General features: G+C 47.5%; 2 protein-coding genes across 2 annotated transcripts; one reads left to right on the top strand and one right to left on the bottom strand.

Moving 5' to 3' along the window:
- The first annotated feature begins 143 nt into the window (after nt 1-143).
- On the top strand, nt 144-5,560 carry LOC137883765 (sec1 family domain-containing protein 2-like). Its single transcript, XM_068725390.1, has 3 exons — nt 144-526; nt 2,492-2,611; nt 4,895-5,560. Exons 1-3 carry the CDS (start codon nt 245-247, stop codon nt 4,982-4,984), a joined length of 492 nt encoding a protein of 163 aa, XP_068581491.1. The 5' UTR covers nt 144-244; the 3' UTR covers nt 4,985-5,560.
- Nucleotides 5,561-6,418: 858 nt separating this feature from the next.
- Nucleotides 6,419-8,966, bottom strand: rasl11b (RAS-like, family 11, member B). The gene is made up of 4 exons (XM_068725367.1): nt 8,685-8,966; nt 8,533-8,589; nt 8,363-8,439; nt 6,419-7,507 (listed from the first exon to the last, which is right to left on the bottom strand). Exons 1-4 carry the CDS (start codon nt 8,797-8,799, stop codon nt 7,001-7,003), a joined length of 756 nt encoding a protein of 251 aa, XP_068581468.1. The 5' UTR covers nt 8,800-8,966; the 3' UTR covers nt 6,419-7,000.
- Nucleotides 8,967-16,990: the final 8,024 nt, after the last annotated feature.

Below are 16,990 nucleotides of genomic sequence, written 5' to 3'. Positions count from 1 at the left end.
GAACAGCTGTTTAGCTCCTCCCCCTTTCTGCAGGAAGAACAGCTGAGAACATCATGAGCGATTGTTACTTATTTCAACTTCATGCAGTGTAGTATTAATATTTCTTCGGCACAATACTGTCCTTCAGGATTAATAAAGTTCTGTCTCATGTTCTGTTGGTTGAGACGCTGCGATCAGGATTCGTTCCCGTCCCTGATTGTTCAAGCTCTCCTTCTGAAGTGACTCGTGAGTCATCGACCCCGTTATGGTCTCACACCCACGACCATCCTATCAGAAGAGTCACATTCATGCTCTGATATTTACATCCAGACTGTTTACCGTGGAATATCACACTTCTATATTCGGGAGCGTGTATATTTTAGAAACGCCGTTGTCGTCGTTTTCTTTGCAGGCCACCTATCGTCCTTTCCTGCGGCAGATCCTGGAGGAAGTCTTCCACCCCGACAGACCCGAGTGTCCCGACATCGAGCACACGTCCGGAGGCCTCACGGACCTGCTCAAGACCGGCTTCAGCATGTTCATGAAGGTGAGACGTCTCACGTGTAACGGGGGGGGGTTCATCTCGGGTCCACATCCTGTTCACTACCACCCCCCGACAAAAGCACCTTCAAACCGTCGGCGCCTTGTGTTCTGATCATAGAATTCTATATTTTTGGAGTTGTGGGCTCGTGGGTGATGTATCTCCACCCACATCTGGGCCTGCTTAAACGGGGGGGGGGGGGGGGGTTATGTAACCGTGGTCTGGTTTTACACAAATTAAGAAAGTTGGCCCACGAACCTCCAACTCAGACGTTCTAAATCTATAAACCTTTAAGGACTCTGAGCGTTCTGTAGGAGCTATAAAATAAGCCAATAAAAAGTTCTATTTTCAGACCGTTAAACCACCGGACCCCTTCAGTCTGGGTTCTGGACCCGGAGAGAGAGAAAGCAGAATATCGAGCTCACCCGTGTGCTCGACGTCGATCGCGTACGTTTTAAGCCTAGACGTCACCGAGACGTGTCACATCAAAGGAGCGCTGTTTGTGCCCTCGAGCAAGGCACCGGACCCCCTTAAACTGGATGGGTTCAGGCTAAATCTCACTGTGTGATGGTCGGCTTTTATAGATTAATCTCTGCAGGAAAATTGACACGAGTTGCTGGTTTGAGGAGAAACTTTTCCCGTAAGATATCACACCAAGCGTTCTGGAGGCGTGGCCTATTGAAGAACACGCTGCAAAGCAACATCCGGTTGCAACCAAAGTTGGGGAACGTGTGCAAATATGGACCCTGAGCAAAGTCTGTGAAACACAGGGTTATACGTACTAACCTTTAAAATGTCTTCTCTGAGACAAAAGCAAATCATCTGCAGTCTACAAGGATCCAAAATATTATGTAAAAAAAAAAGTGTAGTAATTATCGTAATTTATAGTGTTTTTTTTCAAATGATAAAGAAAATATAAGATTGTATTTTTGTGTATTAAAACCGATCTAGTCGTTATTATTTTTAATGCTGTATAATATGTGCTAGAGCTCATAATTCATCTCTAACATCTATCTCCTATTCATGTGAAAACATCTTCAAACTACTGGATTTATTCAAGTTATCACCAACAACTACATTTTACAGATGACACGTGAACACATCATGATAACGTTATAATTTATTAACCCCCCCCCCATGTCTCAACGCATGTCACCACACATGGTTCACACTGAGTGTGTGTGTGTGTGTGTGTGTGTGTGTGTGTGTGTCTCTGTGTTGAAACACAACATCTACCGCCAGCAGACTTCTCACACATTTTCCCTTTGTGTGTCTTTTCACACATGTTGAATCATCCTCAGCCTGCTGGGGCTTCACGTGTTCAGCCACTCTCTCCTCAGGTCGCCCCCCCCCCCACACACACACACACACACACACACACACACACACACACACATCTCCTGCAGCTCTGATTGCTCGGCCAGCAAATGATGCCTTGGCAAAACCAATAGCACACAGCCATTACTCCCCCCCCCCGTGAAACAGTTCACCCGCGGTAACGTCCCGTACCGTACGAGCTAAGCGTCTGTGAGCACAAGTCGGCCATGCTTACGGCGAGGTGGAGGACGTCCATCAATTCATCTTTTGTTTGGAGTCACAGAGACATGTGTGCCGGAGGTATGGCCTCCACATCACACAGAGACGATCGAGTGTTCCCTGAAGAAAGACGGCTGTTTATCTCAAGATGGCCGACAGTAGAAACACAATCAATCACAGCTCTTCATGCACTGAGACATTTACAGATTTTGGCGTTTTTTTCTTCCATAACTCGTCTTCTTTCAGACTCGAGGAAATAAAACATTTATATTATACTTTGTCTGTTTGAGTCTGTAGATTTCTCCTAAATTCACCAAAAGTTACCGTCACATAACGCCTCATTTGCATATTTAAACATACTCGTTATACAAAACGTAGTCATCTTTGTGTCTCCCGTTATACATGAACTGACCAATCACAACGTCCCGTCTGCAGGTGAGTCGTCCTCATCCCGGCGACGGCGCTCTGCTCCTCCTCTTCCTGGTGGGCGGAGTCACGCCGTCGGAGCTGCGGCTCGTCAGAGAGATCGTGGCGGCGCACAAACCGGGAGCTCAGGTGAGTCGATGACTAACAGGTGCGTCTCCGAACGGTCGACTGCCCTTTCACAATAAAAGCCCTGAACACGTATCGTATAGCGCCGCCGGTTCGTAGCTTCATGCCGATGGCTTCCATTGAAACATTAAATGACAATAACTAAATGATATGCTTATTATACATATTCCAAACAAAAACACTTCAAAAACGCTACAAAAATAATTTAAATGAATCATTTATTTTTTGCTTTTTTTGTATTTTGGTCAGACACATACGCAACGCTGAGTACTGTGTACTATGTGTGGTATTAGTTATAAATGTACGTTGGTACATAGAGGGTGGTAAGAAGCTGTACATGGAGGGACTTAGGACCCAGGGGAATGAAGGTGAAGGAACCAGGAAGAGACGGGAGACACGCCACAAAAACGGCTGTTCGCCGCTCGCTGCCCGGTGTTTTACGGTTTAACCAATGCGTCTGTTGTCGTCATGGTTACGGCAGCAGTTGTAAATTGCCGCATTCGGCTCACGGTGATAATAAAATTTAAAAAAAACCTGCGTTAACGCGCGATAAAATAATTGTCCAGCACTAATAAATACATTTACTTTTTTAAATGTAATATATTTAATGTCTCATGTAATTATTTCATTTGTTAAGAGTGACAGTTTAAACATAAGATTACATCATGACTTGTTGAAGTGGGTTAGTGTCTCTCATAATCAATAGGTCGGTATTGACCTCGGAGGCCAAAGGCTTTGTGTCGCTCTGTGAGTGGAGATCAGAGTGACCTACATCACCGCCTCTGATCAGCTGGAGAGGTGAGCCTGTCTGTCTGCCTGTGTGCACATCTACCGTCTAAAGTGCCAATTACGTATGCGGTCCACGCTGACCTACAAAACATGCAGCGAAACATGTTGTCTTCGGAGGAGGAGATCAGACGGGGTGATGTGGGTTGGTCTTAATAAAAGGCTTCTGAGGAGGAGGAGGAGGAGGAGGAGGAGGAGGAGGAGGAGGAGGGCAATGAGAGGCCTGGCGAGGATCAAAGCCTCCCATCTGTAATCAGGAGAAACTGAATAAAGACGAGCTTATGCAAGAACCGACTGGCCCACACACACACTTACAAGCACAACACACTGTGTGTGTGTGTGTGTGTGTGTGTGTGTGTGTGTGTGTGTGTGTGTGTGTGTGTGTGTGTGTGTGTGTGTGTGTGTGTGTGTGTGTGCGTGCGCGCGCACACGTGATGGCGGCTGACGAACTAAAAACAAACTCTGTGAGACGACGAAGAGAACTAGCTAGCTGTTTGGAGAAACATGAAGATGAGGCTAAGCTAACCCAGCTATAGGACCTGAGGCTACTCCACTACCCAGCATGCATCCCGGCTGGGTGGTGGAGTAGATGGATAAAAAGCAGCAGGAGGTCAGTGACCTACATCTTCACAGAGACCTGGATCCATCGTGGTCCGAGGTCAAGCTGCAGTTGACGGGTGGACATCAGGACAGGGATCAGGACTCTGGTGTACCAGAGGAGGAGGACTCTGTGTTTACACCATGAGGACTCTGTTGGACCAGAGGAGGAGGACTCTGTGTTTACACCATGAGGACTCTGGTGGACCAGAGGAGGAGGACTCTGTGTTTACACCATGAGGACTCTGGTGGACCAGAGGAGGAGGACTCTGTGTCTACATCATGAGGACTCTGGTGGACCAGAGGAGGAGGACTCTGTGTTTACACCACGAGGACTCTGGTGGACCAGAGGAGGAGGACTCTGTATTTACACCATGAGGACTCTGTGTCTACACCATGAGGACTCTGGTGGACCAGAGGAGGAGGACTCTGTATTTACACCATGAGGACTCTGTGTCTACACCATGAGGACTCTGGTGGACCAGAGGAGGAGGACTCTGTATTTACACCATGAGGACTCTGTGTCTACACCATGAGGACTCTGGTGGACCAGAGGAGGAGGACTCTGTGTCCACCTCTCAGAACTCAGGAGCTGCTCGTCTAGCGTTTGCTCGCGTGACTTTGGGATTTTTGGATCTGTTGCGACTTTGCTGTCCCGGTTTGTTCGCTCCGGACCGGTTCATGGGTTCGCTCCAGTAGAAACGAACACGTGAAACCTCGCCGCACGTCATCCATGCTGGAAGTAATAAAAAAGATAAACCAGTTGCCAAGGCACCTGATTCATGCACCACGTTGCATTTGCTCATGACTCACCCAGACATTCATCTCTGCTTCATTCATAAATAGGGACTCACCACCCAGTGACCCACTTCCCCCCTAACCACTGTTGTTTTTGTGCTCCAGGTGCTGGTTCTGTCCACCAGGTTGCTGCGGCCGACGGACGTCCCCGAGCTGCTCTTCGCCACCCGGAGACTGCTTCCTGGTGTCGACTAAAGCAACGAGGAAGGAGGAAGGAGGAAGGAGGACACGTGCGTCTCAAAGCGTGTCGACACCTCGCCGGGTTAATGAGAACCACCGTGGAACATTCCCGTCATGTTCATGTCAGCGTGCTTAATTCCTGCAGGGGTCATTAAACCTGTCAAAAAGACACTTGAGGACCGTTAGAAGTGTTCAAACACACCGTCAGGCTCGAGTCATTAGGCCTTAAGAGCAGAGTGTGTGTGTGTGTGTGTGTGTGTGTGTGTGTGTGTGTGTGTGTGTGTGTGTGTGTCTCTCCGTTAGCGTCCGTTCACACCTCAGCAGAATAATTAACAGGTCCTTTCACAGCGTCTGCTTAAGGCCGATCATCTGTCGACACGTGGAGCTCCTCTGTGTCTCTGGTTTGACCCGGTCACCAGAGTCTCCCTCACGTGTCGTCAATAAGAGGCCCGGTAATATTCACTAGTGAGCTTCTGGATTGTAAATAAACGAACACACACACACACACATTGTTATGATTTTGATTTGTCTCCTGGTCTTCTGGGAGCTCCGGGTTCTCAGAAGCGTCTCTTAATAAAAACCTGCCATGAACTCGTCGTGTTCTGTCGTCTTCATGAAGGAACGGGTTCGCGCTTTTGATCGGACTACTTTCTTCTGCGTGAGTCGTCCGTCATCGACGACGCTCCTCGTCGAGCCACGATGCCGCCTGAAGGACGTCGGATCAAACACCTCAAACCCTCTGAAAGCCTCAGAACACCTCGTTCAGGACGGTCTCTAGAACCACAGATATGAAGAGGGAGGTCGAGAGACCGTGTTGAGATGTAAACGACGAGCGAGTCTGTCCTCAGGTCCTAACTGGACCCCCTTTGGACCCCTCGACCCCACCGGGTGTTCATTAAAAGCATCAGTGGACAGGTAGCCATAGTCTCCCGTCTCCACATCTACCCGATCCGTCTCCCCTTTGGATCGTAGAAGTGTAGTTCCTCCAGACGTTCTGCTGCTTCCTCCCTCAAACCTCCTGGACTCACGTCATCGTTCTGCTCCCTGGAACCTACCGGAGACACAGCTGTCTCTTTGTTTGAAGTCGTGGTGGACGCCTCCACAGATAGCGCTCGAACTCTAAGCTACATAAACTACTTTATTACCTTTATAGAAAGAAGTCAAGTATTAAAAATAAACTACGGTTGAATATCCTCTAAACTATTTGATTTGGCTGCAAAATATTTACTCAAATGTAGATTTTTAAGACACATTAACCAGGAGGAGTGACGTAGAGACCTGTCAATCACCGTGTAGCCCCGCCCCTAAAGCATCCCCTGCTTTATGGTCTGTTTGACTCTAAATGGAGCATAATGTACTAAATGAACATCATGCTGTATTGAAGAAGACTGTAAACTAGAGATTGATCTGCTGTCAAACGCACAAAAAAGTGAAAACCAGAAACAAAAGTGAAATTCATCATTTTATTTTTTTATTGTGAACACAAAGTGAATCTGTAACAAATAACAAAAAGGCCCTTTTTTCATAAAGTGCATCAGTGATAACGACACGCTACATACTGCTGCATCAGCAGAAACACACTGCAGGTGTGCGCACACACACACACACACACACACACACACACACACACACACACACACACACACACACACACACAGAGCCCCGGCTCATGTGGTTTCATAATAACACATTTAGTGGAGCCATGCAGAGGTGGTCTGAATTCAAAACAGCCGCAGTCGGCTAAAAATAAGCCGTCCTTCAGCGCCGCTGCTGCAGGACGGCTGGATGTTACAGTTTGTTTTAACGTCAGTCTCACGGCTGCGTCTCCTCAGGCGTCGTCTCCCGTGACGGGCGTCCTCACACTCGGTACCTGACGGGGCCCGTCAACCTCAGAGGACGTGGCGATCCCGTAAAGAACCGGCCTCCCGACTGATCCGAGGACTTGTGATCCGCCTCTCAAGGCTTTCTTTCTCTGGCCGCTCTGGGCCACGTTTTTCTTCTTTTTTTTAAAAACACCGTCTCGGCGTCTCCTCACACCGAGGTGGCGGTCCGCACCTTCGCCGACAGCGCTTGCTTGAAGCGCCGCTTCAGGTCCTGCATGTTGGGCGACTTGGGCCTGGGGATGAGGAGCGAGCGCCTCTTCTCCGTGGAGTTGGTTGCCGCCGGCATTGCCGTCGTCGTCGGCGCCGCCGCCGCCGGCTGCTGCTTGGCCAGCTGGCAGCACAGCCGGTGGAAGGCCTTGTGCACCTGGCTGTAGTCCTCGCTGGCGGACACCTCGTAGAAGGAGCAGCCCAGCGCGGACGCCAGCAGCGGGCCCTGCTGGGAGTCCACCCGCCTCAGGTGCAGCAGGTCCGCCTTGTTGGCCAGCAGGATCACGGGGGGCATGTTGGCGCCGCCGGTGCGGACCACCTGCTGGTGCAGCTGCTCGATCAGGTCGAAGCTGCGGCGGTCCGTCGTGGAGTACACCAGCACCACGGCGTCCGCCCACTGGATGGAGCAGGTCACGTGATCCGGGAGATTGATGCTGTTATCGGTCATCTGGGAGGAAAGAAGAAGAAGAAGGGGAGGCCGATTAAAACCACGTTGAAACCAGTGAACAGGAAGTGACCATATCTGGACTGAGGAGGAGTGACGTAGAGACGCCGTATACGTCTCTGGTAGAGACCTGTCAATCACTGTGTAGCCCCGCCCCTAAATCATCCCCAGCTTTATGGTCTGTTTGACTCTAAATGGAGCATAATGTACTAAATGAACATCGTGCTGTATTGAAGAAGACTGTAAACTAGAGATTGAGACCATAAACTCATGTTTACAATGTTTACTGAGGGAATAAATCAAGAGAGAAGTAGAGTCATTTTAGACTAGACTTCTATACAACCAGAGGAGTCGCCCCCTGGTGGACACTACAGAGAACGCAGCTTTTTAGACTCCTCCGTATCGGCTTCACTCTGCAGAACCGGAGGTCGCCGTCTGATTAAAAACACGTTAAATGACTTTATGGAACTGATCTGACTGGAATGTCGACTGAGGCGGACTGGAGCTATAAGGTTACTGCTCCAGAACAGAGAGGAGTCTGGATCAGGGTATCATTTACTCTGATCCTCAAGACATCCATTACCCTAAATGGGAGATTAGACAGCCAGACTCTATACACACACACACACACACACACACACACACACACACACACACACACACACACACACACACACACACACATATTTGGTTTTTGGCCCGGTGCCCAGTCAAGAGAGGCTCAGATGATCTTAACAGCCACACAGTGAAGTAGATTATATATTATCTTTAGATTATCCTCAACGGACTCCCGTGTGTCGAACGGCTCGGGGGAAATTAAATAATAATAATAAATAATAATTTAGGAGAAAATCTCACCTCCACACCAGGAGTGTCCTGAACCTGGATGGTCACTTGTTCTCCTTCCACCTGGACTTCTCTGGAGTAGAGATTACCTGCACGCAGAAATAAACATTAGACACCAGTACTTTGAGGATGTTTTAAAAATAAACCCAGTTTAACTCATTTTCATCGTCCTGTTGACTCACCAGCATTTCTCTCATAGTCTCCGATGAAGCGCCTCGTGAGGAACCTCACCACCAGCGCTGCAACAACAGAAGAAGAATAGAACGTTAAATGACAGATAATATAACAATAACTCTATAAACTTCCACGCATTTTATTTTGTATCTCTTCTTACCTGTTTTACCGACTCCGCTGCCTCCTATCACAGCCATCTTAATCACCCGGTTGGGCACCGAGCATTCCGGCGCTGTGAACTCCGCAATGGTCGTCATGTTCTGGATCAGACGCATATTAATAATTATTAATATCCCCAAAAAGATGTAAGACAATGTGGTTCCAAAAAGTGGATGAAGTTAATCCCGGTTCAGTCTCGAGCTCTGGTTCTGTAGGAGTCTAGAATAAAACCAACACGAGCGCCGCGGCGGAGATGAAAGGAGACAAACTGCAGCTGCGCACTGAGAGAGGGCGAATGCTGCAGGAGAGAAGCGGCTCGCGAGCTTTATAGCGCTCGAGCGGAGGTCGCATCTGATTGGACGCTGGTCGTCCGTCCCCCCCCTTCCTCCCCCCACACACACACACGCCACACCTCCACCTCCCCTCTCTTCCTCGTGCGCCCTCTGCCTACACGTGTATAGCGCGAGATATACACAACAGGTGGGGAGCGCGAGCTGGGTGTCCGGATTAAACGGTGTTTCATATGGAGGACCAAAAATAAAAACGTGTTTTTGATTCACAGCGACGTGACTGCTGTCACAGAATGATATTATGATTAAAAAACGACTACTTTAACTAATGTAAAATACATTTAACTCACATGAAACACCAGCTCATCACTGGCATTAAGACTATTGTTTTATGTATTACACGTTTTCTGAAATTAAATATGCAAATGAGGCATTCTCTCATGGTAACTTTTGTGTAAAATGGATCAAAATCTTTGCATGAAAAACAAAGTGTTTTGCCTGCAGGTGTCTCACCTCAATCTTAATTGGTAGTGAAGCATTAAAATGACATTTTTCCAATTAAACCTCAAATAGTTTTTTGCTCTTAACGACATCCTCGTCATATTTCTTCTGCGTGTTTTTGTTTGGTTCTCACTAAACACCATCACGGGTTAGTTTGGGTTTACAGGATGGATCCTGTGTTGTGTTGCAGCCTGGTGACCTGTTCAGACATGAACCAACCACAGGGGGGGGGGTTAACAGCTGCTGATGTTAATGCCCCCCCCCCACACACACACACTGAATGACAATAGTCACACACACACACACACATTCACACATACCTAACAAGCCCTGCACATCCAGAAATGACACACTACGTATTGTACTGCAACACAATGAAACGTGTTGATGTGTTTCACACCACAGATCAGTTCAGCAGCTGCTCTCCTGCTCTGATTTAACCTGCATCATGTCTCTCTGTCACACCACCCACAGGCCCCCCCTCTCCCCCTCTCCCCCTCTCTCCCTCTCTCTCCCTCCCTCCCTCCCGTCTTTCATTCGTGCTCATGTGCTCTGAGGTATTTTGGCATCCCGTCCTCCTGTTGATTACGGTCTGGTATGTATTTTTGATAAGAGCGCTGATGACAGGCGGCCGCGCTGAAATGTGAAATTAGTGCCCCGGGATTCGTGAGCAGACGTGGTTTTTCCACTAACCACATCACGGGTGAACTCCACCCAGCGGCATTATGGGGGAAGCTAAACGCTGTACATACCTGCATTTGATGACATGTGAACTGGATTGTCTCTGAGTGCAAGTGAAGCTCCAGCTCCTGCCTCTCGAGATGAATGATGTGTGGGTGAGGCGTTGTGATGGAAGCCCACGCTGCAGAGGGATGAAAGGCGAGAGGCTGCTGATGACGGCCCGGTAATGGGAGGACGCTGTGGAGGTGTTTCCAGCCGGGATTCACTCAGAGACGTGGAGTGACTCACAGCGGAGCCTGGGCGGGTTATGAGACAATGAGCCGCTGGACACAGACATGCAGAAGACCTCACCGCCTCTAAGAGGAGACACGCAGACACACCACAGCATTCAGCCTCTTTCTGTGGTTCTTTTGAGTCTTTGTAGTCATTTTTTTTGCCATTTTGTGTCTCTTTGTAGTCATTTTTTAGTTTTTTTGTCATTTTGTGACTTTTTGAAATAATTTTGTGTCTCTTTGTAGTCATGTTGTGTCTCTTCATATATACTTTTTTGTCTCTTTGTGGTTGTTTTGTGTCTCTTTGTCGTCTTTTTGTGTCTTTGTAGTCATGTTGTGTCTCTTTGTAGTCTTTTTGTGTCTCTACATATATACTTTTTTGTCTCTTTGTGGTTGTTTTGTGTCTCTTTGTCGTCTTTTTATGTTTCTTTGTGGCCATTTTGAGTCTCTTCCCGGTCGGTACGTGTCTCTTTAAGTGACATCTTGTAGGTGAAGGCCAGTGGGGGGGGGTGGGGGGCTCCGATCAGTAGTCCCTCCATGCACCAGAAGTCGAAGCGTGTCGACTCTAGACTGATTATGACGCAGCGCCGCGTCTCTCCTTCTGTACCTTAAAATCAGTGGTTGTCTGGTGGCGATGCGTTGGACTCCTCTGTGGTTCTGGTCTGGAGGCCGGCGCTGCCGTCACTTTCCCTGAGGGAGGCCTGGAGGTACATTAAAGATCCCTTTGAGTCGAGGCGGGTCATTAAAGCCACAACAGATGCACAACGGGGCCTCCCTCTGCCATCAGAGCGTCGCTCACACAGAGGTGACAATAGACGATCAGAGAGGGCAAAGAAAACGGGGGTTAATCCTCCGGCCAATTATCTGGGGGAATTCGGGGTATTCACCGGCAAACACAGGAATGTGGAGTTAATTGGGGGGTTGGAGGGGGGGGGCAGGTGAAATCAGGAGGAGGGGGTGCTCTCAGAAGGATGTCCTTGTTGACAAAGAGGTGAGGACTGATTTCCAGAAGGAGGCCTCACCTTTTTATAGCGGAGCTGAGACGAGGCATCCGACCGTCACTTTGCCCCCCCAACCCCCCACCCCCCGCACCCCCTCCAGGGGCCCGGGGCCTGATCCCTCAAATGAGGGTCATTTGGGATATCAGAGGGGCAGTTTTTCTGGAGCTGCCCTGAGGGAGGGGGCGGGGGGGGGGGCAAACCTCACGAGCGGTCCGCGGACATGAGTTTATCAGGACGGATGCTTATCATCCTCACTGGCTTTCATCACTGTCAGCAAACGGGATTATTAGGAGACGACAAAAACAGACATTTAACTACTTTTAAGAACGAGTTAAATGTCTGTTTTTCCTGCAGATCGCATGAAAACAACGCGGGTAACTCCGATCTACTCTTCACTCGTTCATACCTAACCGGCACGTTTACATTCCAGACGACCGGAGCGGCACAAAGGAAGAGAGCTGCTGCTGCTTCTTCTTCTTCTGATTGAAATGTAAAAAAGCTCCCAACATGGTGGAAGCATTTGCATGCCAACAGCAGTAGGGGGATGTCAACAGCGGTGTAATGGAGGTGTGTGTGTGTCTGTGTGTGTGTGTGTGTGTGTGCTATGGCCCTGAATGACAATAGTCACACACACACACACACACACACACACACACACACACACCTCCTCCATACATCGTAGCGAGCTTCTTAAGAAACGTGAAAGCGTTTTGAATCTGGATTCTCCTCTCCTGTTTACATTCCACAGCTGATCTCTGGATCAGCGGTTGGTTTCCACTCTGGTTGTTTAGGAGGTGCAGCGTGTGCACGCATACGGAAGACCAACAGCACTAGGTGTTGCAGTAATAACAGTCGGCCTGCATGTGACCACAGATATATATATGTGTGTGTGTGTGTGTGTGTTTAAGGTAAGACTTTAAACTGAAGGATTATTCTGTTTACAGCGATCGAGGAGTTGTTTTTTCTTCTTCTCACATGTTGAACCTGTGAGTGACAAATCACTTAATCTGAGTGTGTGTGTGTGTGTGTGTGTGTGTGTGTGTGTGTGTGTGTGTGTGCGCGTGTGTGTGTGTGTGTGTGTGGTTTGTATTTCAACATGCTGAGAGGAAGATTAGGAGGCTGTTGTTTCTGTGTTTTGATGGAGAAAATTCAGAACTGAGAAAAAAACGGTTATTAAATAATCATTTTAAATACCAATGGTGTTTAAAACACATCATATTTGGAGATGTTTTCTAGTCTGATGGAGAGAAGACATGAGCAGAGGTTGACCACGTTCCTCTCTCTGTGTTATTGCTGTATATGTTGCTATTTTACATATTTTAACTAAAGATAACATTCAGCAAAATACATTGTAGCTCTTTAATGTATTAGTTTATTACCAGAAATGATTAAACAAATATATACGTATTATTTAATTCTTTCAAAAGTCACTTTCACCCATAATTAAAAAACGGAAAGACATAATATTTAGATGTAATAGAAAGTATTTAGTACCAACTACAGAACTCATTTTAATTAATATGTAATTAATTATACATGTAACACGTGGAGGTGAGACACACATCATTCAGAGACTCATTTATACTATATTTATTAATAAAAACATGGAGGAAATAGATGTTTTAGATATAAATTTAAAAACATTTGACAACATGAAACCTGGTTTTATCCAATGTTCACATTTATGTTCTGGAATTTTATAAACTTGTAATACAACAAATAAATGTGTTAATGTTAGTGAAGTTTCATGTTTACATCTATTAATTTTCTTTATCGTATTCATATGTAGTGTTTCCTTTACAGGAAAGCCAGAAGTAATTAACACAGACAGCTTCTCCATAACAGTTCTTCATCCCCTTCATCCTCTTCATCCTCTTCCACATTCAACTCATTATGTATTCATCTGTAGGCGGGACAGTAATGACCCATGAGACAGCAGAATAAAGGCTAAACAGGAACACGGTACCGAGAATAGAAACATTTTATTTATATAATTCTATTTATGAAACAGATGTGGATGGATGGATCTCCAGATACCTTTGAGACTCTCAGCTTCAGCCCAGTTTTTTTATGAATCATTAGTCGTCAGGCTGCCATGGCAACAAACACTCACATTTATTTCCCTGATGTGATCTCCATGTAAAAATAAAAAACAACGACCAGGGTTGTAATGAGATGAAATCATCAAGGGACAGACGGGGACACTCTGGACAGGTCGTGTTAGGACACACGGGGTTCAGTGGTTGAGATTTATGGTGTCGGTAATTCAGCCCCCCCCCCCCCCCCCCCCCCCCCCCCCCCCCCGGGCCCTGTTCGTCCGTCTAGTCTGCTTTACTGCCCAGACTAAGCGGAGCTGGAGCTCCTACCTGGAGGCAGAGCGAGGTTCAGAGTCGAGCCTCTGTGATGGTTTCATAGAGACAGACATCGTCCTCCAGGGCTGATCTGTGGATACTGAGATATTAGTGCTATTTTACAACTTCAGGACCTAAAGATCAAGAGAAATGATCGTACTGGGAAGATGATTAACCTAAAAACATATTATCCTCAGTACAGACGTCTCTCTTTCAATGCAAGTCAATGTGAAAAAGTCTTTTTAGGCCCCAAGTTGTAATTCCACCGTTTGACCACTGTGTAAAATGTGCTTCAAAGTCTGGAGCTCTTCCTGGGAGTTTGGTTGTGGCCCGCTGGTTATGGTCTAATACAGCGGTTACCGCTGATAACGACGGCGTTGTCGTATTAGCGTAGCGCCTTCCCTCCGGTTCCCCCTCAGGTAAACACTGATAGCTCCGTCAGCGCTGTTAGCTGCCATGTTGAGAGCTGTGGGGAGGCGTTAATATGCTCTGAATTCCGTATTGAGTACCTTTAATGTTAAAAAACATCATGGTTTGTGTTAGAATACTAATGTAGCGCAACATCGTAAGGTAACACCATAACGTATTAGTGTAACTTATCACCGTAATGTAGCGTAACAACGTAGCGTAACAACGTAGCGTAACAACGTAGCGTAACAACGTAGCGTAACAACGTAGCGTAACAACGTAGTTACGTAGCTAACAACGTAGTTACGTAGCGTAACAACGTAGCGTAACAACGTAGCGTTACAACGTAGCGTTACAACGTAGCGTTACAACGTAGCGTTACATCGTAGCGTTACATCGTAGCGTTACACCGTAGCGTTACACCGTAGCGTTACACCGTAGCGTAACAACGTAGCGTAACAACGTAGCGTAACAACGTAGCGTAACATAACATAAAGTAGCAACATAATGCAGCACCGTAATGTAACAACCCAACTTAAGTGGACTTTTTTTATTTTTGTCTTATTCGGTATGATTCCACATAACTTCCTTCGGCTGAATGCAAAAGTGTATTTTTTTACCTCACGACCGAGCAGTACTGTGTGTACTGCTGCAGTAATGTGTCAGGTACAGAGGGGAATTATTGGTCTTTGTGTGCAACAAAAAGAGGAAACAAATGTGTGCTTCAGATATGATTTCGGCTGTAACTACGAACAGCTCTGTGTGTCACGGCGACCCGTTTCGGCTCGTCGGCTCACAACACAACAAGAGCCCGGCGATGAAGAGCGATGAAGAGGGTGTAGGATGTGTGAAAGTAAACAGGGAGGAACAGTACGTCCACATGGAGAACACGCTCTACTGTGACCTGACATCCATCAGCATCATTACCCGTCCATCATTATCATTATCTCATATCGATAACCTTAATTAGCTTGTTGTTGTTTTCCCACAGTTTGCCCATCTATCTGTCATCTTTCCCGTCAGCCCGGCAGTCTTCAAGGCTGAATCAAGTTTTGTGTGCAGACTGACAGACGGGCTCGGTCCTGTCACTGCCTTTGACCGGACCGATGAACCCGAACGCAGACGGATTAGACACCTGTGAACACAAACGCTGCTGAACCAGGAGGAAAACCAGGCGATGTTAATGGCGTGTAAAGAGGTGGATTTAAGGTCCCTGCGATTTGATTTTGAGTTCCAGGATAAATGAGGTGAACAGAACCTTTTCAGCAGTGGTAATATCTGCCTGCTCTTTTAGCATCTTTGTGGTTGGAAGTGTTTTTACGATACAAGCGCCTGATGTGCTTCTTCAGAGCGCTCAGAGCTCATTAATCCCCTAAGTCTTCTTTCCTCAGGTGAGCGCCGCGGTGACTCTAAAAAACGGTTTATTTAAGGTCGCTCCTTTTAAGCAAAGACCTGCGCGCTGAGAAGACGATGACGTTTTGCGGTAGTTCAGCGTTAGGCCTCACTAGACTAGACTAAACTCATAGCGCCATAAATCCCTCACAGTAGCTTTACTGCTCCATTTGTCGTCTTCAGTTTAACCTTTCAACTTTGCTGTTTATGTCGCGACTTCAAAGCAAGTCACATTGTCCCGTGGGACGGATCGTAAAGCCGTCTACAGATCGATATCTACGGAAACAAAGGAGCGATATATCTCCCGGCTGCGATTGGTTGTTCCTGGTCACATGACACGCACAGTGACAACAACGGATTTGAGGGAGCGGCCCCTTAAAGTCGTAGTTTAGGATAAAACGCGTCCACCGCTTTCACAAAATGATCTATGAAGCTACTGGAAACATCCTCCAAGACCTTCAGACGCTGCTCCTCCAACGCGTTCATGACACACACACACACACACACACACACACACACACACACACCGGTACGCTTGCGGCCGCTGATTCAGAGGCAGAGACGAATCTCCCGGACGCTCAAGGTCTCTTGTCTCTGGAGGAAGAGAGTGTGAAGCGTCCGTGAAACAAACAGATGCTGAGTGTTTTAATCGGCTGCTGCCGTAGCGGAAGTGCAAAGTTCAATGTTAGCCAGAGGCAGAGAATTCAAAATGTTTTGTTCGCTCACCTGCAGGCAGTTCTATAAGTGATGCTGGACGCTGACTACCCTTATTCCGGAAGAGACAACAATACTAACAGGCTGTTTATATGGCTAATACAAAATGTGTGTTCCCGTTTTACATGACGTCCACATTAACGTGGTGTGTTGCAGCGTCGTCGGTCGGGTCACATGTTGTTCTGCTGAGATAACTGAGCTGGTTTGGCTTCTCTGCAGCCACACCACAGCTCCACACTGGGATGCTGGTTTTTTTAATGCACTTCTTTTCTCTCTCTCTCTCCCTCTGTAGCGTTTTGACGATGCCTGCTGCCTGCAGGGAGGGAGGGAGGGAGGGTGTGTTGGTGTATATCTGGGCCATTAGGTCGCCACAGAGAGAGAGAGAGAGAGAGAGAGAGAGAGAGAGAGAGAGAGAGAGAGAGAGAGAGAGAGAGAGAGGAAGGAAACTGAAGACGGGGCCCAACACAGCTCGGGGGGGCAATAACGGAGGATAGGTGATCGGTGTTCCTGGAGGGTACGAGCTGTACCCGCCGTGATAATTGGCACAGAGTACAATGAGAAACCAAAAGGTGTGCGTCAGACATCCTGAAGGAGTCGGTACCGGTATGTACCGGCCGCTCGACAACCCCCCCCCCCCCCAAGCCTTTATTAAACCATGAATACACACAGCTTCACTCTGACAATGACAGGTCAAGTC

The sequence above is a fragment of the Cebidichthys violaceus genome, unplaced genomic scaffold (assembly GCF_023349555.1).
Source record: "Cebidichthys violaceus isolate CVI_PGR_0920_01 unplaced genomic scaffold, fCebVio1.0.p SCAF_35, whole genome shotgun sequence".
Lineage (NCBI taxonomy): Eukaryota > Metazoa > Chordata > Actinopteri > Perciformes > Stichaeidae > Cebidichthys > Cebidichthys violaceus.
The sequence above is the reverse complement of the archived record's forward strand: the minus strand, read 5'-3'. Positions and strand labels throughout refer to the sequence as shown.